At 52.4% G+C, this 26,188-nt stretch overlaps 10 protein-coding genes across 10 annotated transcripts, besides 6 other annotated features; 8 read left to right on the plus strand and 2 right to left on the minus strand.

Annotated features, from left to right (window-relative positions):
• Positions 1–480: 480 nt before the first annotated feature.
• Positions 481–874, minus strand: EKO05_0009461 (uncharacterized protein; the record flags this gene model as incomplete). The annotated part of the gene is made up of 4 exons (XM_038942466.1): positions 481–572; positions 620–713; positions 773–790; positions 848–874. The coding sequence occupies 4 exons, from the start codon at positions 872–874 to the stop codon at positions 481–483; spliced, it is 231 nt and encodes a 76-aa protein (XP_038794853.1).
• A 97-nt stretch (positions 875–971) lies between these two features.
• Positions 972–1,038: a tandem repeat.
• A 112-nt stretch (positions 1,039–1,150) lies between these two features.
• EKO05_0009462 (Protein-tyrosine-phosphatase) lies at positions 1,151–3,100 on the plus strand (the record flags this gene model as incomplete). The annotated part of the gene is made up of 1 exon (XM_059637548.1): positions 1,151–3,100. One exon carries the CDS (start codon positions 1,151–1,153, stop codon positions 3,098–3,100), a length of 1,950 nt encoding a protein of 649 aa, XP_059493531.1.
• Positions 1,247–1,310: a tandem repeat.
• Positions 1,837–1,865: a tandem repeat.
• Positions 3,101–3,232: 132 nt separating the features above from the next.
• Positions 3,233–3,263: a tandem repeat.
• A 2,295-nt stretch (positions 3,264–5,558) lies between these two features.
• EKO05_0009463 (uncharacterized protein) lies at positions 5,559–6,041 on the plus strand (the record flags this gene model as incomplete). The annotated part of the gene is made up of 1 exon (XM_038942602.2): positions 5,559–6,041. The coding sequence occupies one exon, from the start codon at positions 5,559–5,561 to the stop codon at positions 6,039–6,041; it is 483 nt and encodes a 160-aa protein (XP_038794855.2).
• Positions 6,042–6,568: 527 nt separating this feature from the next.
• On the plus strand, positions 6,569–7,093 carry EKO05_0009464 (uncharacterized protein; the record flags this gene model as incomplete). Its single annotated transcript, XM_059637549.1, has 1 exon — positions 6,569–7,093. One exon carries the CDS (start codon positions 6,569–6,571, stop codon positions 7,091–7,093), a length of 525 nt encoding a protein of 174 aa, XP_059493532.1.
• A 1,455-nt stretch (positions 7,094–8,548) lies between these two features.
• EKO05_0009465 (uncharacterized protein) lies at positions 8,549–10,187 on the plus strand (the record flags this gene model as incomplete). The annotated part of the gene is made up of 6 exons (XM_038942631.1): positions 8,549–8,795; positions 8,845–9,305; positions 9,354–9,480; positions 9,534–9,653; positions 9,706–10,053; positions 10,102–10,187. The coding sequence occupies 6 exons, from the start codon at positions 8,549–8,551 to the stop codon at positions 10,185–10,187; spliced, it is 1,389 nt and encodes a 462-aa protein (XP_038794856.1).
• A 615-nt stretch (positions 10,188–10,802) lies between these two features.
• On the plus strand, positions 10,803–11,909 carry EKO05_0009466 (uncharacterized protein; the record flags this gene model as incomplete). Its single annotated transcript, XM_038942600.1, has 2 exons — positions 10,803–10,821; positions 10,873–11,909. The coding sequence occupies 2 exons, from the start codon at positions 10,803–10,805 to the stop codon at positions 11,907–11,909; spliced, it is 1,056 nt and encodes a 351-aa protein (XP_038794857.1).
• A 725-nt stretch (positions 11,910–12,634) lies between these two features.
• EKO05_0009467 (uncharacterized protein) lies at positions 12,635–16,407 on the plus strand (the record flags this gene model as incomplete). Its single annotated transcript, XM_038942594.1, has 3 exons — positions 12,635–14,838; positions 14,885–15,606; positions 15,656–16,407. 3 exons carry the CDS (start codon positions 12,635–12,637, stop codon positions 16,405–16,407), a joined length of 3,678 nt encoding a protein of 1,225 aa, XP_038794858.1.
• Positions 16,408–16,638: 231 nt separating this feature from the next.
• Positions 16,639–17,343, plus strand: EKO05_0009468 (uncharacterized protein; the record flags this gene model as incomplete). The annotated part of the gene is made up of 1 exon (XM_038946867.1): positions 16,639–17,343. One exon carries the CDS (start codon positions 16,639–16,641, stop codon positions 17,341–17,343), a length of 705 nt encoding a protein of 234 aa, XP_038794859.1.
• Positions 17,344–17,499: 156 nt separating this feature from the next.
• On the minus strand, positions 17,500–18,852 carry EKO05_0009469 (uncharacterized protein; the record flags this gene model as incomplete). The annotated part of the gene is made up of 1 exon (XM_038946868.1): positions 17,500–18,852. The coding sequence occupies one exon, from the start codon at positions 18,850–18,852 to the stop codon at positions 17,500–17,502; it is 1,353 nt and encodes a 450-aa protein (XP_038794860.1).
• Positions 18,853–19,299: 447 nt separating this feature from the next.
• Positions 19,300–19,515: a dispersed repeat.
• Positions 19,516–21,667: 2,152 nt separating this feature from the next.
• EKO05_0009470 (uncharacterized protein) lies at positions 21,668–22,611 on the plus strand (the record flags this gene model as incomplete). Its single annotated transcript, XM_038942407.1, has 2 exons — positions 21,668–22,075; positions 22,129–22,611. The coding sequence occupies 2 exons, from the start codon at positions 21,668–21,670 to the stop codon at positions 22,609–22,611; spliced, it is 891 nt and encodes a 296-aa protein (XP_038794861.1).
• A 2,914-nt stretch (positions 22,612–25,525) lies between these two features.
• Positions 25,526–25,595: a tandem repeat.
• The last annotated feature ends 593 nt before the right edge of the window (positions 25,596–26,188 follow it).

A 26,188-nucleotide genomic window follows, 5' to 3' on the forward strand; every position in this document is an offset into this window, starting at 1 on the left:
CTGAGCTAAATGGTCGGGCTGGAATTGTCACCAATCGCTTGCACAACCCGTAACAATGTTGTAGATGCAATCGATATCCCACCCGTCAATTTGTAACACTTGGGTGCTCGATTCTTGACAATTCCTATGATACATCAGGGAAGCCTGGGATGTCCCTCTTCAATTATCCAAAACGCATTCAGCTCGCAAGAGGTGAAGATTCTCAGTCTTGAGCTTTTTGGATTCGGTGTTGACGGCCAAGGGTTGTGAAGTCGAATCGAGGCCAGCAGGTGGAATGGGCCATGGTGCCTTTGGGCGCAAGTACCCCATCGCCACCTGCGAAACAATAACTTCCTAATGCAGCGTCGAAGCATCTCTGTTGCAGTGTGTGGATTGCTACATGGAGCTAACGCAACTGGCCCATGGCGCGGCTGTTGGTGTCGAGCCGTCGAACGCCGAATGGGGGCGGGAGTGGAGAGGATGTCGATTCAACGGCAAGCTTCATTTGGGAGGCCCTCGTTTCTGCCATGTGAGGTCCTTGAACTGATTCTTTACTTCGTCCCTGAAGTGGTCCAAGGCCGAGGGGCCGGTGCCTGCTGCAGTCAGCGAGGGACAGGTGTAATCGTGTGGAAGAACACACGGCCTAGTCCGTTCTTTGGCTCGTGGTCTGGGATCTTGTTGATCTTGCGGTAGGCTTTCTGAATCGCTCGGTTGAAGGTTGGACTGCGGATGAGCTGTTTCCGGGCGGGTCAGCGGACGGTGTGGTGGGGGGTGTCGACGGAGCTGGACGTACTGCCGCGACGGCCCATGCCTGTGGCGTCTGTCAGTCTGATGCTTCGTTGCGCGCCGTGCGTGGCGGGAGCTCTACCTCGACAAGTGCAAACCAGGGCGCCATGACGGTGTGCGCGCAAGTGCTCTACACTCGGTGGCTGCTTTCCAGCGCAGTCTGGGGCGTGCAGACACGGGTGGTGGTGTGAAGGCGGCCGTGGCGTGGAGGGAGGAGGGAGGAGGGAGGAGGGAGGAGGGAGGAGGGAGGAGGGAGGAGGGAGGAGGGAGGAGCGACGGGCCTCGGCGGCGAGCGGGAAGGCGGCACGGGCGGCTGGATGACGCCTTGGGCAGCCTGCGGTCTGACGGCAATGCCCCTCCACGGCACTGCGCACCCACCGCGTCCATGGCGGGACCTGCTTCCTGCACGGCTGGAGGAAAAAAGCTGGGTGGCAGATCATTGCCGTGCTGGGACTGCGCTGGACGTCTGGCACGCTCCCATCGTCACCTTCACCGTCACCGTCACCTTTACCGTCACCTTCACCGTCACCTTTACCTTCACCGTCGCCATCACCATCGTGCCGTACTATCCATCCATAGCGTCTTGATCTTCGAGACATACACCGGTTGTGCTACCACGCCACCACGCCACCACGCCTGCACACCGCCTGCACACCGACTACCCACCGACTACCCACCGACTACCCACTCGCTGTCGCCAACCGTCCGCCGACCGCCTCGAGTCACGAGCCACGTCGCAGAGCCTCAGGCCGTCTCGCGCCACTGCCTGCGTGCCGCCCGCTGCCCGCCGCCCGTCACGATTGCGTCTCCGAACCTCGTGGGTCCTCCACCACCGGGACTACAAGTGCGCCTGGAGACGGACAGGAGCGCCTTCACGCTGCATAAACTCCGCGCCCTCCGCCGCAAGGCCAGGCTCAAGGGCGGCCATCTCAGCACCGACCCAGCTGCCACGGGCACCATGTCGGCCCCCAGCTCCGTGCCCGTCTCGCCTGCGTCGTCGAAGCGCTCGCGCAGCAAGGACAGCACGCGCTCAGCCACCCACGCCTTCCTCCACACCCCCGCCGAGAGCACCACCAGCACCAGCACCAGCACCAGCACCACCACAACCACCGCCGCCCTCCACACCCCGGCCATGAGCACGCACAGCCTGCTGCCGCCCTTGAGCGTCGCCCCCTCGTCCAACGGCGACCACCCGCCCGACAACACCCCGTACCCCGCCTTCCTCGGGCCACGGGGAGCAGCGCGCCTCGACAGCAAGTGGAACGACCTGGAGTGGGCCCAGATGAACCGCCTGCGCGAAGCCGTGCCCGCCACCGACGCCGAACAGCCGTCCCCCTGGGCCCGCTGCTGCGCCGACGCCTACGCCCCTCGAAACCGATACGTCAACGTCGACCCGTACCAGGCGAACAGAGTCCACTTGCGCGTGCCCGAGGGTGTCTTCGACTACATCAATGCCTCGCCCATCACGCTGCACGCGACCAAGTCCAAGACTGCGCTGCGCTACATCGCAACACAAGGCCCCAAGGCCGACACCTGCTCGCACTTCTGGCGCATGCTATGGGCCGAGAACGAGTCGCCCGCCGTCATTGTCATGGTCACCCGAACCCACGAACAAGCACGCGAAAAGTGCTACCCGTACTACCCGTCCTCCCTCTCCGAGCCCGACCTGCGCATCAACGAACACGACGAGTTTGGCGACGGCTTCGTCCACAATCTGCACCTGGCAGCTCTCTCGCACGACGACGCATCGAGGACGGAAATCAGGGAAATCGACATGACGACAGAAGACGGGAGCGAGTCGCGCAAGGTCTGGCACCTCTTGTTTGAGGGCTGGCCAGACTTCTCCGTCCCCGAAGGCGCGGACAAGGCAGCGCTGCTCAAGATGGTCGACCTCTCCCGCCAGAAGAACAGCAACAACTCGACCAATCCCCGCATCGTGCACTGCAGCGCAGGCATCGGCCGCAGCGGTACCTTCATCGCGCTCGACTGGCTCATCCAAGAGCTGGAAGAAGGCTCGTTGGACAGCCCAGCCGACGACCAAGACCCCATTCTCCGCGTCGTGGAGACGTTGAGAGACCAGCGTCCCATGATGGTCCAGTCCAAGCAGCAGTTTGTCTTCATATACGACACGCTCCGCGAACGCTGGCGTGAGCGCTGGATCAGCCTCCACCCGGACGAGGCGAGTCGATTGGGCATCTCGCCTGCACCGTCCGACGACGAGCCGGCGCTTAAGCGGCAAAAGTCGAATGCAGAGGGCGACACAGAGGGTGCCTTTGTGAGTGAAGAGGAGCGCGCAAAGCTCGAAGCTGAACTCATGGCTGCCGATTACGAATGAAGAGACTCTGATTAACGACTTTTGCGCTAGGCCCAACGTCTCGATGGTGCAGCAGAGAGCCGTTCCAGCTCCAGCGCAAGCAGCTTTGTCACCGCATGCAGTCTGCCTGAGGATAGTAGCGGCGGTGGAAGTGGCAGCGGCAGCGGCAGCGGCAGCGACAGCGACGCGACCCTACGTGCCAGCGACCCTCTCTACGCCCTCAACAACTCATCAGAAGAGATATTGCGCTGGTCCGACCTGGAAAGACAGCCGCTTCTAGGCCAACCAGCCCGACAACAGCACCGTCTCGGTCGCCAGGCCCGCAGCACACCAGACGAGTACGACTTTGACGGCTTATTCTCAACGCCCTGCTGCACGTGGGTTTGTTCCGTCATCGCCGCCTGGTTCGTCTTGCTTGCCGTCCCGCTGTACTTGACGGGTGGCTTCGATCACACTGATCCGGAGGTATAATCTTCGCACTTGAGGTTTAGGAACTGCATAGCGTGCGCGTTTTGTGTCTTTCATTCATTCTTTTTAGTTGGTCTCGCTGGATTTGCATACCCCACTCTCGTCAACGAGTGGTTGAGGAACTAGAGGAGGCAAGGGAAGGAAGGAAGGAAGGAAGAAATGAAGAAAAGGGGAGATAGATTCTAGATGTCCACTACTTCAACCGCCGCTGTCTGGCAAATCATCTGATCCGTTTGCTCTCTCTGCACGTTTGTTGATCCAGGTATCCGTTTCCAATCCGTCTTGTCAATAGACCATTCTGCTGTACTCGACTCGTCCCATCACACACGAGTCCAGAAACATGGATACTTGCTTTGATCCTACAACTAGAACCTGTCGTTCTGTAAAGCGTCTACATCTGATCTTCTCTTTCCTAACCTTCTCTAGGCTCGTGGGGGATTCATGTATACTGCTACTAACACTCTTCTACGCTACACACCCAAGTAACTAAGCGTTAGACTCCCAAGGAAGGATCACAAGGGTGGAGGAGATGGGACGACTAGGGCGGTGTATAGAGAAGCGTGGTCGGCATGCTATTTGGCGTTACGCAAAGCCTAAAAGAGAAAGCCACGCTCACGGCTACGCGAGGCTAGTTAACGCGGTTCCAGGCGGCGAGACTCGCTGCCTCTGTTGTTATTTCTCGTGTTACCAGGCTTGGCTGCATCGGTTGGTGTGGAATGAACAGCGTAGGTTGGATCGAGAGAATGGTGGCGGACGTAGGCAGCGTACGTCTTGTTTCGTAACCCTCGTTGCTTTGGCTGTCGTTTGATCGCTGGTTGGGAAACGCTGGTTCCTGCACAACGCTGTTGCATGGGGAGCTGGTTTCTTTAAGGCAGCATTGCTCTGTTTCTACGATGGAATGGTGTAGAGAGGGTAGAGAACCACTGTTGATCTTGTTATTACGTTGCTTGATGCTTCCCCGCTTCTTGGCCTCTTAGCCTTCTAGCGCTTACTTCACGCATTTCTGTCTCTCCATCTCTACACTCCCTTTACACCTTGTTCTAGTAGAGATGGAGTAATTCGGCTTGTATGGTTTGCTTGTAAAAGCAGTGGCTACGTGTAAATGTACTACCACAGGCCTGTGACAAGAGCTGCGTAATAGCGTTGTGTAGGCGTGCCTGTGAAAGTACTAGTTGATTATCAAATTTAGCGACTCTACCTGACCTATCGGAGGTAATGCAGGTACTTCACTTCACATCCAGTCACACCCAAAACGTAACAAGTGTTCTGCCTCGCAAAAACGGGTCCGTGCAACTTGAATCTGATTGTTACACCTACCCTATTTGGCAGGTCTTAGGAGGACGGTGCACCGGTTAATATAACATGCTGCTTACTGTGGGCTGGCCTTGGTACATTCTTCGTGTCTCACCGAAAGTGGATAAACGAACAACAGACTTCGTATTGGTACCACAGCACTGGATGGCAACAGGCGTAGTCCTCAGAGACAGAAGCAATGTATTGTACTGTGATGGGGGACCTTCAATGATGAACACACGATGGTTGATCTTTCTCAGCTTACAAGTACATTGGATCTTGCAAATGAGAGTGATCACCCCATGATCCAACTCGATGCCGGTAGCACAAGTCCAGCAGCTGGGGTGGCATACAGCTTACTGTTATATTACATTTTCCCGTCCCGGCCGAGTTAAGGCAACCACTGCCCCATTTTACTGGCTGTGGCACATTCAGGCAACACGACCTGTAGAAGATCAGCCATACATGGCTTGGCCAGTGATACGACTAAAGATGGAATAGCATGAGCGTCTGTAGGGGATGGGATAGAGGTATAAAGAGCCTTCTTTGGCACGTCGTTCGCAGAAGCATCTCACTACCTCGACTATCCTTCCCTCAAGACAGTCACTTCTTTCCAGTCTCGAACGATCTTTGCTATAACAACGAAATCTACCTCTGGGTCAGCATGCATTTGTCTTAGTGCTCCAATCCTCAGACTGACTTTAAATGTGTAGCTATCATGAAGCTCACCATCGGATTTCTTGCCCTCGCTTTCCAAGCTGCTGGAGTGCTCTCTGCGAGGACTGCAGAGGAGCATGCGGCTTTGGTTGAAGAGTGCGGAGATCTTGGCGTCCTCGAGATTCCTGAAGGCGCCGATCCAAGCTTGTACCGTCACTGTGCCGAGCATCCCATCGGAGCAGAGCGTCAGTGGGAGGACGCGTCGTTGGCACCGGAAGCCAACAAGCCTCGCAGCGATGTTGCCAACATGAAAGGTGCGGAGTTATTTGCTAGGGCCTGCTACTCTGGAGCTCCTTATGGCTGCGACAAGGGTTACTGCTGGAAAATCTGCGGAGACGGAGGACAATGGTGCTGGACTGCCTTGGGCGATGGAGGGGGTGCCTGGCGCACTTGTTCTGTGTGGTCTCAGTGCTCGGACTCTCAAGACCATAAGTGTGGAAAGAATTGCAAGGAAGGAAGCAAAGCATGTGGTTGCAGCTGTTAACAACAACTCTGGAATTAACGTGCGCTGGCTGCCGTCTGAGAGTCGACAAAGCTGAACAGCGGAGGTTGGAAAATGAATGCGAAACATACTTGACCTATGCATTTGAATGTTCGTTCCATGATTTGTGATAGCATTCTTGACGGAGGCCCTCCCGTGTGGACGATTGCTTCTGCATCGCTGGTCGTTCCCTGCACACCAAGTCAGTTCTGGATCTCCCTTGGTCATGATGTTTGTTCTGAAGTTTGTGCTGCTTGCTGTGGCTCTGATACAGATACCAAGCAGCCAGGGCGGAACTGACTACTGCGTGAGTAAAGCAGCTCGCTTAAGGCCCGTCTTCTCTACCCAGGCCAAATGTCGTACAAGTCTCGCATCGACTCGTACTCGAGTTTGAGGTCGTGCTCGCTGATGGCCGCATCGCCACCGCCAGCAAGACGCAGAAAACCGATCTCTTCACCGTGCTCAAGGGTGGAAACAACAACTTTGGCATCGTTACCCAGTTCAAGTTCCGCACCTTTGACTACAATGGCATGTGGGGTGGTCTTGTAGTCTACCCTGAGACGACGGTCCAAGACCAGTTTGAGGCGCTCATCAACTTCTCCAACAATGTTGACAAGAACCCCAAGTCGGCTGCCATTGTTATGCCTGTCTATCAGTCAAACATTAGCTCTAGCTTAATACTCAACGTCTATGATCATGCTGAGCCTGTCATTCGCCCTGCAGCTTACGATGAGTTCCTTGCAATTCCTGGCAACATCTCTGACTTGACCGCATTAACAAACATGTCTGATCTTGCAGCTGCATTGACTGCACCGACAACCTCGAGATTTCACTTTGGGACTCTTACCTTCGCCAATGAACTGCGTGTCATGACGGAGGCCCACAAGATCTACATGGGGGTGTTGGAAAACCTCAAAGCGAAGGCAACAGGCGAGTGGCAGATTGATGGTTTGTACCAACCTCTCCCGCCTGCGTATTGCAGGATTAGCGTCGCAAGAGGCGGGAACATTCTTAGCTTGGAACGATTCAACGGTCAAACTCTGTGCTGTAAGTGAGATTTTGCCTGTTGGGAATCACTTCAACTGAACCTCCACAGTATACCAGCCCTGCCTGTCCTGGCAAGGCGACCAGCAAGATGAGCTCTTTCAACAGGCTGGTGCAGATATTGTCAATAAGACTCGTGCTTATGCTGTGAGCATTGGTGCCAACAACAACCCAAACCTGTACCTAGACTATGCAGACAAGACGCAAGACCCTCTTGCCGGCTATGGAGCAGATAGTGTCAAGAAGATGAAGGCTGCTGCGAAAAAGTATGATCCTCTTGGTGTATTTCAAAAGCTTGTTCCCAGCGGCTTCAAGATCTCCGAGGTTGCGCAGCGCAGTGGTTGCAATACACCAAGAGCTGACGGCGAGCAGTGCGGAGCTGCTAGCAAGAGTGGGCAAGGTTAGGTTTGCCTTGTTGATGGGGCAGCCTCTTTGTTGCAGTGTACCTGTCCGACATAGGTGAATTGCTTTGCTCGAGGAGGTGCATGTTAGCAACAAAATAATCCAATGCAAGCTCAGCGGTGTTGAGGTGTAGCAGGCACATGACTTTTCCAAGAAAAGACGGTGGGTGAGTGTGCCTGATCGCGTTGAGCTTGGGTGGTATGAGGTGGAAGAACACCGGAGCTTAAAGGGCAAGGCGATAGATTTAAGTTCACTACGTCATCGCAAAAGCGAAACCGACACGCTTACAATTCCGCAAAGCCATCAGCGGACAGAGGCCAGTTTTACCAGCATGACATGGAGGGGGAGCTCCAGCGTGATCAACGCACACGATATATGGCAATACCGAGGAAGGACCACAGATCGGCAGGGCAGCATGTACTCAGCCACGGGTCCCCTGAGGCGGCCATCAAGAACAGCGCGTAACTTTTCTTTCACTGGAGAGACAGTCCAGTTCGTGCAGCTTCCCGCATCTCAGATATCTTATTTCTTGTGCGAGAATTGATGCACAAAGCCGACATTGCGTTTGACTGGGCAGCTCCAGGCGATCAACGCTCGGCTGCGGTTGCGGGAAGTAAAGCCGATCCCTATGGTGCTCCACATTTCGGAAACACAGCAAAGTGCCGTCCTGGATTACGCGCAAGCAGCCAAGCTGTCGTTGCTAGTGACCCCATGCTGGGCGGAGTTGGTATCATGCGTGAGGCGGGCATGTATTGTCATCCTCAATCCGTTACGTCCTCTCACTGTTCATTTGCCGGTATAGCCGAACGCTTTGAACAACGCCTCTCATCATTCACATTCGGCATTGTACCTACTTCTGACCCGAGCTCTAATCTACCGGGAATCTTTGGACATCTTTAGTGTCAAGTGTTAACGTTTGCTATTGTTGCTTCCAGTTCAAGCCTCCCCGAAGCCTCAAAACAACTTAGTCCCTAGCCGCTGCCATTCCAACCAACGATACATCACCGTACACAATTCAGAGTTAGCTCAAAGAACCAGCACCATATCCCAGACCTTCACCCAACATGGATCTTTACCGGGCAACATTCGCAGGATTGTTGTTGTTGAACAGCTGTGTGCTTTTGCAAACATATCGCTCACGCCAAGTCAACTCTCCAGATGCCGCGACCCCAGAGAAAGTTGAGCACCGAGGTCGCGTGGAATCTGACAGAGAAAGTCTGCGAAAACTTAAATGGCGTTTCTTCCCGATATATCTGCTCGTCAATGCTGCAGATTGGCTCCAAGGTCCATATATCTATCCAATCTACAAAGGTACGTCCACCAGCCTTCGGCGGCTCGATAAAGTGCTAACGCTTTGCAGACGAAAAAGGTTTGTCAGAAGAAACCGTCGCATTTCTCTTCCTTATTGGATTCGTCTCAGCCGGTGTGTCCGCCTCGTTTGCGGGAACGTTTGCGGATCGCTACGGCCGTCGAACAGCATGTTTAGCATACTGCGTACTGTACTCATTCTCTAGCTTCACTCTACTTGCCGACGACATCCGAATACTCTTCGTAGGTCGCGTACTTGGAGGAGTTTGTGGAACTCTGCTGTGGAGCGTATTCGAAAGCTGGCTGGTTGCGGAGTTCAACCAGCTCATGCTGGAGGACACATCAGTGCTCGGTGGTATCTTCAGCGCAATGACTATTCTCAACAGCCTTGTCGCCATTTGCGCCGGAATCCTAGCAGAGTGGCTGGTTGGTACAGCAGGTACTGCTAAGGCGCCCTTCCTCGCCTCTATCGGATGCCTCTCTGCAGCATTTGTTGCGATTGCAAAGTTTTGGGTAAGGACAGAGGCCCATTTCGGATCGCAAAGACGCTAACATAGACAGGGCGAGAATTACGGTGCTAGCCATCGTGATGCATCTGAGAACGCAACACTGCTTCAACAAGAAGAAGCAGAGACGGTACAATCGACCATGAGCACTACAAAGTCGACTTTGAAGTATATTTTGAGAGGTAGGACTCGACGTTTCCCTCAAGGTTGCAAGCGCAGACTGACCGTTCAGCAGATACGAACATACTTGTGCTCGCCTTAGCATCATGCTTTTTTGAAGGATCCTTGTTCCTATTCATCTTCTTCAAGTTCCCAGCATTGAAGTTGTCACATAAGCTGGCAGGCTCGAAAGAAGGTATGTGCTGAGCCTTTCTAAGCCATGCAGCCGGATACTAACCCTTGAATAGAACTTCCCTTTGGCCTGATCTTCGCGATTCTCATGTGCTCCATGATGCTTGGATCTTTGCTCTACAACAACATCACGACGGCATCCACAACCTTCCCAGCAAAGAGAGTTCTTATAGGTACCCTGACGGTTGCTTCTGCGTGTTTCTTCATTCCTGGCCACTTCCGCGATGAGCGTATCACACTGTGGTGTTTCTGCGTGTTTGAACTTTGCTGCGGTGTCTACTACCCGGTCATGGCATCGATCAAGGGTAAGCTCATAGACGATAGTTCACGAGCGAGCGTGTATACGGTGCTGCGCATTCCGCTCAATGCTTTCGTCGTGCTTGCGTTGAGCACGACCAAAGAAGGTAAACACTCTCTCCAATGTTGATAGTGAGCATAACTAACTGCGCCAGGCGAATCACACCGCGATACCGTGTTTACAACATGCAGCGGTTTGTTGTTGGTAGCCGCGCTTGCTGTGCACAAGATCCTGGCTTAGCCTCGTTGTGAACTGCCGCAAATAGACTACTGAAGAACCCTGTTCAACCTCCACATATGACCACCACCAATCTATCTGTGACGTCGAACAAGCTGCTGCGCCTTCCAGAAGCGTTTCGCGAGCCACGCAACACCTTGCCGATCCCGTTGGCTGAAACACGGCTGTGGGGTCCAACGGCCCATGCTACCCGCTGTTCGGAAACCGAGCATGAGCACCAGCTGGGGTCTACTTCGACATCCAGCTCTGCACGGAGACTGGAGGGCATGAATGCTCGGCATCTGTCGCACCAGTCTTATCAGTGCGGCTGATCATAATACCACCTGAACTGACAGCCAACGGTGCGGCATGTCAAGGCGCCTGGGCGATACCCTGCAAGTTGCAGATGTCGGTCTTACAGAGGCATCCCGCTGTTTGCTGCGCTTGGCAGCAGATGGCTCTTGCCCGAGACCGAGACCGTTATGACCTGAGAGAGGCCGCTGTACTTCCATTGCAGTCGCATTCACTCCTCAACTCCCATTTGTAGTCTCGTTCAACACCTGAGTCTACACAACCACCATAGCTGCTTACCTTGTCCTTTCATCATCCTCGCGTATACCCATATAACGTAACGCTATCATGAGTCGGTTGTCGACAGGTTCGTCCGCCCTTCTGGTACGTTGCGACCGTTGGCTAACCGTATGATCAGGTCGAATTGCCGCCATAGTAATCATTTTCCTCTTCATTGTAGCTCTTTTCCAAAACGATGATGCTGGAACATACGCCTTCCTCCCTTCTTTTTCACGTACAAAAAAACTCCCCTCATATCCACCGACATGGCTGCGCGAACGTATGGCTCTCTCAGAAAAGTCCTGGAAGAAGAGCGTGGAGCTGCGCGAGACAATGGCTGCCTCCCACCCTGCCAACCCTAAGATTCCTTTCTTCCCAACAGACTTTTTGAAATACCCTTTCACAGTCTGGGACTTCTTCCCGGCTACTTGGACATGTCCGCACGACTTCCAGCGCGTCGGTCGACTCGGCGACGGCGGGAAGTGGGTGTGTGGAATGAGTATCTACGAGAGCATACCCACTCCCAAGCCAATTAGTGCCGAGGATGTCGAGGTGCGCGAAGCAGCGATTCAAGCCGCAGAGCAAGGTCTTGTCATCTATAGCTTCGGTATCAACGGTGAGTCCTCGTTTGAGGCTGAGATGCTGGAACGTGCGCCCAGTGCGCGCATCTGGGGCTACGATTTCTCAGTCGAGGGATGGGGGAAACAGATCCCAACGACAGAAAGACACCGCACCTTCTTCAAGAAGGTTGGACTAGGCAAGGAGGATAAGCATGAAGAGAATCCGGCCTTCTGGACGCTGCCGACATTGATGAAGGAAAACAATCACACATACATCGACATTCTGAAGATCGACATCGAAGGCAGCGAGTACGACGCGCTTGATACTTTCATGGATGCTTTTGATGGTGTCCAGAGCGCAAGCGGAAAGAGTGTGCTGCCTATTGGGCAGGTCATGATTGAGCTGCATCTTGGTAATGGCGATATTACAGACAAGGTTGATTTTGAGAGGTTCAGGAAGTGGTGGGAGAGACTGGAGAAGATGGGTATGAGGCCTGCGTGGATCGAGATCAATCTCTTTGCTGTTACGCTGGGTCAAGAGAAGAGCAACCCAAGGTGTACGGAGTATGTCTGGGTCAATGCAAAAGATGAGAGGAGCGTGCTTTGGAGATCATAGTACTTCAAATGTCGTCAACATAGTTCTATTCATGCAATCTCCTACTTAACACCGCGGCAGTGCAACTTCCGACTGCGATAACCGTGGCGGCAATAGTAACAATGCGGCGGCAGACATCACATACCCAAAAGCAACAGTAGAAAACAATTTCGTGAGAGATAAAAGGTGGTAGCTTTGATGTTGGGCAAGCGCATCACCAGTCGGCTGGCTTCAACGCGTTCTTGGGCTGAGTCGTGAGAAGTAATTGTGTACGTTTAGCGTGCCGCTCCGAGTGCATGTTGTCAGCGTCTCTCCTCATCACCACCTGTGCGTTCAGATCTCTACAGATTTTGTCTTTTGAGACGCTCCATTGCCGTGAGGCTAGATTGTAGATTACTTTGTACAATGTGCGAGGTGGCCTGAAAGCACCACAGGGTTGTGGCGCAGCAACCTCTTCTTCTTTCGTCGCTAGCGCGGATGACTCATTTTGGGTCACCATACGCACCGCCATACGAAACTCCCTACGAGGCGTGAGACTGCTGCGGAGTCATATTGTGGATCCCGAGTTGGTGAGAGCTGGATCATCGTAACAAAGTGTAAGGCTGCGGTGGTTCCTTTGGGATGTATAAGTATTTGGTTGTATCCCTCACGTTGGCTTCTTCAATTCAAGTGTGGAGTTTCTGTCTTCTTCGCATTCTCAAGATACCCATCATTTTTTTAATTAGCGTGTCTACAACTAAAACAAAATGGCAAGCTTTCCAGAAACCTCAGATTCCTACCCCATTGCGGTGACCTCTTACGACACAGCGCTATGTGTGCTGCCACCAATCGAACAGTGCGAACACATCGACAGCTTACGCGAGCTTTACGACATGGCATACGGGAGATGGCCAGCTCATATTAACCTTGTTTATCCTTTTGTTTCACCCGAGCATCTGTCTCAAGCGCGACAGCAGATTCAAGCTCAGCTTCAAAGGAACGTGGACTCCAGTAGGACAAGGCGCATCAAGCTTGACTCGGCGGGGTTGATCAAGCAGCGACACAACAGCACAGCAATCGTCCAAGAGCCTCAAGGTTCTTCAGATGGACCTTTGAAAAAGCTTCGATCTTTAGCCTTGCAGGCCCTCGGTCACCGACCCAAACCGCACAATTTCCACTTGACGATCGGTCAGACTGAAGATAATTCCGTGTCTTCGCTTGAGTTTCTGCTCTCTAAAGTGCGGCTACTGCCGACGCTGGAATTCGAAATCGGCTACTTGGCCATCCTGGTTCGCGAGCGGATGTCGGGAGAGCATTCGGTGAACCGGATGCGTTTGTGGGATTTGGTCAATGTTATTCCTCGAGGAACTGCAAAGATGACTGCTATACCAGATTATTGGCTCAAATATCCCCTTGCTAGCTCTGCCGACATGTATCAAGACGCCGACAGGGATGATATGTCTGATTCAACGACAGCTTTCAGCCGTGCCATACAACCTGGTAGGACCTTCTTCTTCGACAAAACACTCAGTCGGTGGTCAAGGACGACAAACTTTGGCCGAATCCCTAACCAAACAGCGCCTCTCACGGTATCAAGCTACAATGTCTTGGTCGACTCAGAATACCCTCCAGCACAAGACCGCGATCATCTACTTCTCAGTACCTTGCAATCGGACTCGGCAAAAGCAGACGTCTTGATCTTACAAGAAGTATCCGACTGCTTCCTGTCCTCTCTGTTAAACAACGCCAAAATTCAGAACCAGTACCCTTTCACTTCGCATGGACCACCAAGCCAGTCGGATATTGGACCTTTGCCGAGTCTTCGGAATGTGATAGTGATTAGTAAATGGCCGTTCCGCTGGGAGTTGGTTCCTTTCCAAAGAAAGCACAAAGGTGCCATTGTTGCAGTATTCGACACTGTCGTGCCTGGTGGTTCTTTGATTGTCGCTGGTGTACACCTAACATGCGGCCTGACTGACGGCTCCGTTGCCGCGAAAAAGGTGCAGGCGCAGAGTTTAATCAGACATCTGACCCATCACTACCTTAATTCTCCATGGGTAATTGCTGGAGATTTCAACATCGCCACATCCACACACACGATACACCAAGCGCTACAGAATAAGTTGATCTCCAGCCAAACAAACAATACACTAGCTGCTATCGAAAGCCTGCTAAGTGAAGATGGGCTTGTAGATGCTTGGCTTGTCGCTCGAGATGAGCAGTGCAGTGAGGCGGATGGTGATGATGCTGATAGACTGTTCGATGGGGAGCAAGGCGCCACATTTGACCCAAGGAACAATATGCTGGCGGCGGCGACTTCTGTAACATCCCACAACCGACCTCAACGATACGACCGTATCCTTGTTCGGCCACAGAGGGCATTGCGTATTACTGGCTTCAACATGTTCGGGCTTCCTGCAGAACTAAATGGGGCTAGCGTAGTTCCTAGCGATCACTACGGAGTGAGAGCTTCTTTGCAGCTTTTGAAGCCGACTGAACAGCTGTCTCCTGATCATTGCGAGACACTCAATAGCCTCAGAGTGGAGCTTCGTCGAGTTCCTCACCTAGCTACTCGGGAACTGGTCTCCGTTCTCTCAAGACATTGCATGTTCCTGACTGAGGAAGAGAACACGAGACGTCGATTAGCTTTCGTTTTACTTGAGGAAGTAGTTCTTGAAAAGTCGCAGAAGGGGTACCCAAACACAGCAGATATACCGCTCGTTATGGTGGCAGTGGGCTCACATGCGATGAATGTGGACACCGCGGGTTCCGACATCGACTGCCTTTGCATCGGTACCATAAGCTCAAAAACCTTCTTCAAGCTTGTGCGCCAACGACTGCATAAGGCTGAAAGCCAAGGTATTCGCATACTCCGGAAAGTCGAGGCAAGTACAGGAACCATGCTCGAGCTTTCAGTCAACGGTGTTCCCATGGACCTACAGTATTGTCCAGCAGCCCGAGTTGTGGAAAGGTAACTACAGATTTCGTTGTTATTGACCATGTGCTGACCTCAATAGATGGTTTGAGTTTGACAATTTGCCTGCGTCTGACCCGATCTTCAATTTGTCGATTCTCTCTCTGCGGAAACTGAAGCCTTACCGTGATCTGCTGTACATCAAGCGTACCATACCGGACCATGCTACCTTCAGCTTGGCATATCGATGCATCAAGCTCTGGGCCACGCAGCGTGGCATCTACTCGTCTAAGTTTGGCTTCCTGGGTGGCGTGCACATCACTCTAATGCTTTCTTGGGTTTACAAACGGATTGCTCACGACATCGACACTCAAAATTCAAGTCCCATTAGAACTGATGACTTGGTGACATCTTTCTTTCACTATTACGCGAACTTCAATTGGGTAGATGACATCGTATTCGACGCCTTCTTTCACAAGCAGAAACCACGCTATCATCGCACCGCGCGAGAGCCTATGGTGGTGCTTGGTTTCCACGCGCCAAATTCCAATGTTGCACATACTTCTACAGTATCTGGACTGTCACTACTTGTACAGGAGTTCAAGTCCGCAAGTCTACGATTATCGGAGCCCGGTATGACTTGGCAAGACTTTTTCGAGCCACCTGGCATGCATAGCTTCACTGGCATGGACCTTGGCGAGACACAGTTCTTACAGCTTTACAGAAGCTATGTAAGTATCGACATACAGTTCTGGGGTCGTACCTTGACGAAAGGCAAGAGCCTAGTCGGTTGGGTGGAGTCTCGATGTCTATCGTTGGTTGTTGGTAAATGAACACCCTCTCCGCAAGTGCGTACAGCGACTAACGTGACCAGATATCAACAAGTTTTTCTCCAACACTGAAGTTCGATTATGGCCCGCACGCTTCACGAAGTCTGGCTCAACGGCTACCAGTGACAACAATGATTACCATGGTTGCTATCTTATCGGCCTTCAGAAGGCCACAACCGTGCCATTGGGTATGAGCAGCTCTGATGAGCGGAGAGCAGCAAAGCAGTCTCTGGAGAAGGTGATCGATAGGTTTCTCACTCAGCTCCGAATGGACGAGAAGAACTACGATACAAGCACATCCTGGATTGATGCTTCGCTGACCACACAACACGACATCCAGACCCGAGAGCTCCGACTGGACGACCGTGAATGGGGTGACTATGCAATGGAGATTGAGCCCGACTCGGACGACGAAGAAGGATTGGACGAGTTAGACGATGAAGACGCCGACCTTCCCAAGCTGCCTGTCCGATCTAAACCCAGTTCAACATCGACACCCGTGTCTACTACAAAGCTGCGACCTGCCTCCGATGTACTCAATCGACTACGCTGGGATCCGAAGCTTGATCCAGCTGACTACATTATTGGCTACGAAGACCGCTTCCTTGGCACGCGAGAAACCAGTCTAGAGAAGTGGAAGACTGAACAAACAGATGAGGAATTCATCCCGCAACACCGCATCTTGTACTTCCGACGGAAGTTCAATAATGAGGGAGATGGTAGAGGGGAGCTTATCTGGGAACGAGCAACAAGAATCGATAAGATATTCGGTAGCGGCGCTGGTTTTGGATCGTAAGGCTAAGATGTGGCTTGCAGCCTACTTGGCTCACGAATGCAGGTAGTGTTACTTTCTCATGCCTCGTGGAATGACGTCAGCGTAAGGTGTGAAAGATTTAGCCTAAATAGAAGCTTCACTACAAAAAGCGAGACACAATGTGAAGTTAAAGACCCAACTGCTAATTGCTACTGTACCTTGTCCACTTCACACGACTCGTTCGGCAAGAGAAGACCCCAGAAGCTAGCAAACATGGCTGTTACAGATTCTTTCAATATCCTAGTGTTTAGCAAGACTGCCGGCTACAGACATGCCTCCATACCAACCGGCATTACTTCTCTGAAGCGTCTGGCGGATGAAACTGGCTTCTTCACAGTGACAGCAAGTGAGGACGCTTCTTTTTTCACGTCTTCGATACTCTCACGTTACCGCGTCTTAGTATTACTACATACCTCAGGCGACTTCCTCACAGACGACCAGCTCAGCACTCTACAAGAGTATGTTCGATCCGGCGGCGGTGTGCTCGCAATCCATGGCTCTGCTGCCGGCATGCCGTCCTCTTCCTGGTACGCAAAGCTAATCGGTGCACACTTTGACATGCATCCCGACCCTGAACCTGGCTCCTTCTTACCAATCCCACAATCGGTCTCTTCGCATCCCATCATAGCTGGACATGAACCTCCAAAAGAATGGATGGACGAATGGTACAATTTCAAATCCCACCCTTCTGACAACGAAAGCCTCCAAATATTGCTGCGAGGAGATACGAAGAGTTTCAGAGGTGGCAAACATGGGGACGATCATCCGCTGGCATGGTATCAAGAGTTCGACGGTGGGAGGAGTGTGTACCTTGCACTGGGTCATTTTGATAACGCGTATGCTGATTCATGGTTCATGGGCACGATGGAAAGGATGTTGATGTGGGCTGCGGGACGAGGAGAGGCCAACAATAACTGAATGTATATTTGCGACGTAAGTGGATGTTTCGGGAAAGCTGTCGCAGCCGACAGACACTATAACGCAATATGAGGTATGATTCTATGAAGTCTATATATGATTACAAAGAGCTTGGGTATATATCGCTAGGTACTGAATTAAACGCAACAAGCGCGTCTAGTGAGGACCACCAATAGCATCTCTCTCGTTGTACCACCTAAACACCTCCTGCGCCTTCCTGACTCGGTTTCGTGTAGCCAGCGGACTCAGGCACTTCATCAACACCAACCATACCGCAAGTACAGGTAGAGTGTAGCGTAAGTTGTTGTAGCCACCCTGGGTGATGATAGTGATGAAAGTCCTGTACCAATGAAGACTTGGGAAGAAGTAGTTGATGCGGTACCAATGATTCAGCATCTCGACTGGTCCAAGAGCTGCTGCAACATTGAAGATGATCCAGGTAAGGAACATAAACGGCACAAATGCCATCGATGTAAAACCCGTGATGATATCTAGGACGTCGAAGTTGATCATGCTAAAAACCCACGTAACAGCCCAGAACGCAAAGAACATCTTTGCATCGATATTATAGCTCCCACGGAACGCGAATGTCCAGCCAGCTGTACACAAGCTAGTGAATATGGGCCAGAAAGTGCTCCAGAATAGGCGGGCAAGAACGTGTGTGCGCATATCGTAGGCGGCATAGAGGTGCATGCCATTACACACACCGTTCCAGGCCATGATGAAAAAGAACTGCATTAGAATCGGGAACACAGAACCAATAGTGTTTATGAACGCTTTGTCGTCCAAATTGGCGAATAGCTGTGGTGCGGCGGACATCTCGACAGCTCGTGCGGGACCAGCAAGGGCAGAGAGGGCTGCGGTAGTATTGGCGTATTCGCCACGCGCGAGAAGAGGTGTGATGAACTGGGCATTGAAAATACCAGATGCTGTCGATGCGGTGGTAACAGTCGTTGAGAGGATGCTTGAGACGTAGAAAGTGTAGTACCGCGCCTCAAGCATGTAGTACGTGTAGACGTCATTCGGATCATAAGCCTGAGCAGTGCCGTTCACCGCGTTCTTAAAGCGAGCCGTCGCTCCGGGTTGCACTACGATCGCGGCCCAGTATGTTCCCTTGAAAACCTCGTTTCGGATCTGCTCAGGGGTCGAGCCAGCAGTATCGACATTAACGTAGGTGGGATATCCGAAAGTTCCGTTGTTTGTAGCTGCTGATTCTCGTAAAGCCTCGCCAAAATCACCTCCATCGAAGTCTGCCAATGCCACCTTTGTTCTGTGGACATACTCTCCTTGGCGGAGGAACAAGCCGTAGATATGGGCTGAGTTAATCCAGAGAACAGCGAGGATCAGGAGTGCCGCGGGTATCAATGCCTTCATCATCTCTGGGATAGAGACGTCTGGCCCTGATTTCGTCTTTCTGCCCGTGATAGTACGCTTCAACTCTATAGCGGGTTCCCGGTCGCTTGAAGAAGGGTCGATGCCCACGTAGGGGCCCCGAAGTGCTGAAGTCATGTTTGTGAAAGCTGTGTTGTTCGTCGGCGTGTTGTTGGTGGTCGAGTATCTTGATAGGGCAACGTTGCTGGGCGCAAATTTGTATATAAGTATCTGGTCTGAAAAGGAGGTCAGAGAGTATAGCTGTTGTGATGAAGGCTAGGGACTACTGCCTGCTGGCCCAATATATTATCATGTATGAGCCCGCAGAGGCTGAGCCCGAGCGTAGAAAGTGTCCGTCAATGCCAAAGAAACTCGTCCGGTTGATTATCATCAACGGCCCACACCGAGATGATGGCTCTCGCAGAATCCGGACTGCATGGATTCTGATATGGTACGGAACCCTTGCGCGCCGCGACGCAATAGGTCGATGAATGTCGGAGATCGGCTTTAAGAGACGCCCGAAAATGCCCGGAATCCGGATGTACGACATCAGGCTTGGCAGTACACGTGTTTAAGATTGCTTTGTACTATTCCGGCGAAAGTGGGGTCCCATGGCTAGTGCGGTGGGTCTTGGGCAGAAACGCCTATTGATGTTTATAACCAGCGCGCACAGATGCTGTTGCAGATGACAAAGAGAGAAGGTGTTTGCTAATTGGTGTAAAGCTAAGAAAACTTCGGAGGTCTCTGCTTTTCCTCCACATTGCACTGGCCATGGGACTCTACTTTCGCCGGAGATCATAGTACCATCCAGCAGCCAGAGTACGATACTGCAAAACGTGCTCTGCTCCTAAGCTGCGATATACTTTCGAAATACCAGGGGCTATCTGAACGGACTGGAATACGAGTTTGCTACACCTGAGTGTTTATCTTGTAAAAGATTAGTAGATGCTCAATGCAAGCAAGCTCTCGTATTCCAGTCCTTTCGGGCCTCCCCCTTGTACGGACGAGTGCCTGGCACAGCCCCGTTGTTGTTCGAGTGACAAAAGTGGCTGGCCAACTCTACTCTGACATCAACTCGCCCATTTTGCACATCGAGCCCCTCGTTCTCTAGGTATCCCCAGACCTGAATGCCCCCAAGGAACGGTGTCATGAGGCTGTTAGCGTACTCAATCTGTTCATGCACGTCTTTCAGACTACTCGCCAACACCCCTCATTTCGAAAATTTTTAGTCGAGTAAGGAGTCCTTATTCATGAAGCCCCTGAACCTTTCTCGACGACATGGAAAACGTATTGCTGCGTGAGAACTTCGTCCGCAGTGCGATGGAAGTTGTTCGATATGAGTAACTGGGTTTCGAGAAGCGACACAACGACCTTGGACAGAGTGTCAAGGGCAGATGCTGGGAACGGATTGATGCCCTTGTCTGGAAGAAAGTGAGCCTTGTGGGTAGCAAAGTTGGAGTTGACGAATCGACAGAAATCTTTGCCAACGATCGCGTACATACGAACGACCACTTGCAAAGCTTGGGAAACACACCCGGTTAACATACCGAGAACTTCAGCTTTCATTCTGCTGCCCAACACAGCAGATAGTTGTGACCCACTCGCTTTGGTGCCGACACAATGTCAGGTGGCAGAGTAGGTTCATGCCCATCTTGAGTACTGCTTATCTTGCCAGAAGTATCTAGCGCCCACTCAGAAAGAACAAAGTACTTGGCGACTGCATCTATTGCCGCATTCACGAGTACAATATGCTCCTCATCCAATTCAATCCCCAGTACAAAACTTATGAACACAGTATAAGCGTCATAGGCTTGATGGGGCTCAATGGGTGATTTGTGATCCGAGCAATCGCCCGATTGAACAGAACGAAGCCCTTTGGGAATTTAACGTACGTTAATGCTCCATTCCGAACGAGTCGCTTGACGGTGCCATTTCCTGCTGTCACGACCTTTTCGAGAAGGCCAAATCTCCTGGTCTATGGTAAACACGTTAGACGATTGCTCACTAGAACAGCAACCACTGACCCCAACCCAAACAGCATTGTTTCAGATCGTTCATTGTACAGACAATTGCGTTGGTAGGTTTGTGAAGAAGAGCCAACAGCTTGTCTGTTTTCGAGGAGAGAAGTCAGTAAAGACAGAGTGTTGGAAAGACCGAACTCTCGCAGATTATTGTCATGTTTGAAGACTGTACCGAAACTATAGATCGTGCGTCCAGCTTCGGAGGCTGGAGTAACAGATCTACAGTTTGCAAAAAGTACGCGCTAACAATGCAGCCGCGTTGTTGGTTGGCCAGCAATCACCTCAGTGAATGCGCATTATCTGATTGGAAACCTCGGGTCTCACGTACAAGGACTCTCTCGATGCATCTCGCTCTTGACGTGGCTGTTAGCTTGTATCCGCCATCAACCAAGTGCATCTAGCATCGTCGATCTTGCATCCGCAAGTGTAGGATTGTCCTCTCCACTCACGACCACTGTACGACACACACATCGATCCACAAACCATGTGTCTATCTCCGCGCATCCAACATAATACTCGTGTTTCTGAAGCCGTATTGGGTTGCCCATGAGGCGGCCCAAGGATTGATCCTTCGTACTTACGCTTCACTGGTATCTCATCGCCTTACATGGATGCATACCCTGTGCGATCCACACGCCTTCGCGGATTCCTCAGATAGAGCAGCGGACAACCATTAGTACAACTAGTTCGACATGGGCTTGGTTTCGAAGTGTTGCTTGACCGCAATTGCCCCACTATAGCAAGGGGCCCCCTTTCACTTTTCATCGGTCAAGCCTCGAGATTGGCGGTGAGTACTACGCCACAACGCCGCATCCTTCGCCTGAGTCGTGCTTTCTAGCCGACGGTAAGAAGGTGAAGGTTACATGTAACAATATGAATGGTGTGTATATGCATGATGAGAGCCTCAACCTTTCAGGATTCCTCCATCAGCCATGCGTCCTCGCTTTGTCCACCTCCTGCTCGGTATACCGCTCTTAATCATTGGCTCTACCGCAGCGGCTGAAAAACCAGCACTGATTCTCGTCCCCGGAACCTTCCACAGAGCCAGTGTCTACGATGAAGTCAAGAGTCGGCTGGAGGATGTAGGCTACGAATACGTCAACGCCGTCGACCTACCGTCCAATGGCTACGGTGTAGCAGATGTAGAAAGAACAGCAGACGTGGATGTTGTGACGCAGCTACTAGAGACCAGGCTGGAAGACGGCGAAGACGTAGTCCTGGTGGGGAACAGCTACGGGGCAACAGTGATCATGGAAGCTGTCAGAGACTTCGAGGATCGAAGTGCAGTCCCGGCGGGCGAAAAAACCGAGGGCAAAGGCCGGATCTTGGGACTGATCATGGTGCGCACCAACTCTCCACTCTCACCTCGAAAAATGAGAGACTGACAAACCAGCTCTCAGGATACATCCCCACCATCGCTGAAGTCAACCACTGTCCTCCCCGTCCAGATATACGCGTAATCGGCGCCCCCTTCTTCAGCTACCACGACTTCCTCAACAGCACACCCACGCTTGTATCATGGGACAAGGACCTCGCTGCGTACCCGCCGTCCCTGACCTTCTACAACCTCCTCAACGCATCGGCAGCGGAGTACTGGACGTCTCAACTGCTGCCATCGAGTTTCAAGGCGCTCAATGCTACGGGTACCTATGTTCCCTACAACGGCAGATTCAGGACTTTGTATGTGGTTGGTGAGCATGATAACTGTGTGGGCCCGGCGTTTGCGCAGGGTTACATTGATCAGGAGGGTGCGGAGTTCGAGGTTGAGGTGATTGATGGGGATCATGTGCCCATGCTGAGTCGGCCCGAATTGGTGGTGAATGTCATCAGGAGATTCGCTGAGGAGACTGTTGCCGGTGAGAATGAGGAACTATGAAATGCGGTGTTGATATCTCAGGACGATGAGGGGTGGTTGTGTGCTGTGGTCTAAGTTGGGAAGATTTTGAAGGTATCTTGAAGGCGTATATTTCTACCTACGTCAACTTGAAGTTTGGGTTGAGGAATCTTCGACTCTCGTATAAGGCATAGTCCAACTCGAACCATGGCCCAACGTTCGACTCATTGCTTGTCAGATATTCTCGACACTCCTATTGGAATGCCAGCGCATCCTCACGTTGGCATCATAGTGCAGCTTAAGCAGGATGCCGCATGGAGAGCCGGGACTGCTGGCAGTGCACGGCACACGTGTCGGTCCCGCTACGCAGTTGGCAAGAGACATACACTGACGCGAAGTGCTGCAACGGTAGGCTTTGAACAGATTGCGTTAGTGGAACTGCGTGACGGCTAATGTTTTTCATAGGTCCACTCCTTGGATACAGGAAATCGATGCGCAGCTTCCAGTCGTCAAACAGGATAGCACAATCCCAAGTTAAATCAAAACAGGCGTGTCCAGATGATGCGAGACTTGTGCACTGATAACACGCATAACCTCATTGAGAACTCGTGTCCTGCATCGAATGTGACTGTGTTGCCAGACACACCCGAATGTTGCATCCAGACGAGACCAGTTGGACCTCGCAGCAGAGATTGCAGATCGGGTGTATAGCATGATGCTTGACACTACTGTTTTCAACCTCACGAACTTGAGTGATTGAAAATTGCCGGATGTGGATGCCGTAGTAAATTGTCCGAGGAAACATGTCGGCAAACGGTGCGAGCGGATTTTTCTGAGAGCGATATTCCCAAGCCATGGCACGGATGCGGATGATTGCTCCCCACAGCTTTGGCTCTTCGTGGGAAAAAACGGCTCCTAAGGACTCTAGAAAAGGACCACTTCAGCGGTAGAGTGGACATGAGGACTTCGAGGAGGTTTCGAGACAGCTGGTTGGACGGGTGGCAGTGTTGTCAGTGGAGAGAAGCCATCGTTATCTTCCGCACGAAAGCGTTGAGTGTTATGCACACTGTATGCCGCTTGCGTGTTGTTTGGACGGCTACGCGTTGGAGTCAAGGGCTTTCGAATGTCAATCAGGAGGTTGAGGTGCGAGCAGAAAGTGCAACACCGATCAAACCTCCTTCGAAGCGGCCAGGCTCGTCGTTCTAGGCTTGCATGAGCAGGTAAGGACTCGATGGAACAGGCTGCATACGGGAGGTTTAGAGCGCACATGCAAAATGGCGGAGCCTGGATCTAGCGGGAAAAGCAATGGGGTGGTGTAGTTCTGCCACACTGAGGGTCGCGCGTGCACCCAGCACCGTGCTGGGTTGTCACGCTTTCGTAACTGCCGACCAGCAGCCTACCAAACATTGAAGGAGTGGCGTCTGGAAGCCTTATCAGCAAGCTCCATCCAAGAGAGGGGTGCTGCGCCCAGCTTGATCCACGAGGGGTGAGGCCGTTACCGTGTGGCCACAGGCATCTACTCGATCTTGCAGCTAGGATCGGAGCTAAGTGCTCGGACTTGCCTTTTCAGGTGGAGATTTTCGCAACGCAAGTCCGGTTTGTCGAGCTATGGCTCTACGCAAACATGATGTAAGTGGATGGATGCATCTGTGGTGTGCTTTCCAAACGGTGAGGAAACAAGATGTGGGGAGTTGTGTGTCAACAGTGTCCATGAATCCAATTTCTTTCTCTTGATAGCGAAACAGTCACAGGCAGAAGTAAAGATGCAACTTCAAGCACCGATTGTTACTCGTTGCAGCTGCTGAGCGATGCTGGAGTGTGGACGAGAGCAACTAGAGCGATGATGCTCCAAGAAGAGCCAGAGGGCACGTTGGAGCAAGAGAAATGCTCACGTAAACATGCGAAGGTTGGTTTCTGTGACGTACCAGCTAAAGCCGTTGAGCTTTGCTTCTTTCGAATGCACCGGTCCCGGAGAGTATCACGGCAATCGCACCGTGACAGGACAGCCTGAGATCTGTCATCCTCGTCGATAGTCGACAGCTTGCATCGGACTCCACAGCGGGATGGATGAACTTGGCATGATTCCAGATCTTAGCTCCATCGCAGGAAGAGTCTGTTCCGTCCTCAACCCCTTGCGACTGGGGAGGGTTTGGGTCCCAGAGATCTGGCATGTCGTTGGGCGGGTCCCGCACAGACCAGCCCAGGAACCACCAAGTTTACCCTGTGTGACGTAGTGGGTGCGCTTTTGAACAGGTACAGAATAGGTACAGAATAGGTACAGAATAGGTACAGCAACGCATGAGGCAAGCCTCAGGCAATGGTACAGCTGGATCGCTGCCTGATGAGTGCTCACTCAAGCCTGTCGCTGCTGACGCTTGGGGTTGTGAGTTGGTAGAGGGAGAAGAGGGTGCAGCGGCCGTTCCTGGAGCTTCCCGTGCGGGCTCGAGAAAGGCCTTCTGTGACACAGGCAGGGAGAAGGGCGCGGGTGGAAAGCTCCTAGGAGGGGCGGATGACGCATTCCAGCCAATCATCTTGAGAGCGCTGAATTGCGGCGTACTCAGGTCTGAAAAGCCTGCAAGCTTGAGGGATGATGGTCAGGAGGAAAACGTTCCATCAGATCGGAGCTAGCCCGATCCAACGCTCGTTTATCTGCAGTCGAATCTCGCGATAGGGACTGCCCTGCGTTTGAATAGCACTAGACGGCAGTGCGATTGGGAGTCCGCGTCGCGTTTGCCTTGCATCATCTGTGTGCAACCTATGCTTCTCGCAATAACTAGCTTTTACCCCACACCAGTTTGGAGACGAGTTTGGTCTGGGCCACTGCATTCGTAAAGGCTCATGCTAGAGGCAAAGAACGGACGAATGAGAGGCCTTCCTGGCTTCGATCCCGTGCCGTTTCGGATCCACCTTGTGTACGGTAGAGATGGGATTCTGCGTCTTTCCGATATTCCTTAGCGCTTTGCTTTGCTTTGTTTTGCTCTGCTCTGCTTTGTTTTGTTTTGCTCTGCTTAGCTTTGCTTTGCTTTTGCCTCTGCCCGAAGCGCCCGTACGAGCACTGTCGAGCAGTCACGACAGATACGGTTGCTGGATACAGGGCAGCGTTGCCAAAACCGGGGCACAATCGAGGCTGTGAGTTGGGTATCACCGCGTCCAAAGCTGCCAGTTTTGTCAGCTCAGTGGCGGAACGCCTGCCCCCTGGCTCCGCGGTGAGAGGTGCGCGACGTCAGTCGCCGAAAACTCTCTTTCAGTGCTGTCTCGTTTATCGTGGGGGAGGTGCTACCAGATCCTAGCGTGCTCCGATCGCCATATTACCCAGCGAGTGCGTGGTGAGCTGTCTGATCCATGCCTGTCCCGTTGCTGGGCATTGAGGCCGAGGCGTGCTGTAGCTCCCTGCCCCTCTCCACATTCGCCGCCGACCTGCAACCCTAAGCTGTCTAAGCGGCGGACTGGCGCCGGAACCGCACGCGCCGCTGCTGGTTGGCTTGAACGCTCCGTGTGCTGGATCGCCCTTTATGAGGCCGTCTGCCCTCAGCTGCATTTTTGGAATGTTTGCATTGCGCATTTTCCCCCCATCCTCTCAACCTGTCAATCGATAGCGAGCGGCAACTCGTTCGCGTCT

The sequence above is a fragment of the Ascochyta rabiei genome, chromosome 17 (genome assembly GCF_004011695.2).
Source record: "Ascochyta rabiei chromosome 17, complete sequence".
Taxonomy (NCBI): Eukaryota; Fungi; Ascomycota; class Dothideomycetes; order Pleosporales; family Didymellaceae; genus Ascochyta; species Ascochyta rabiei.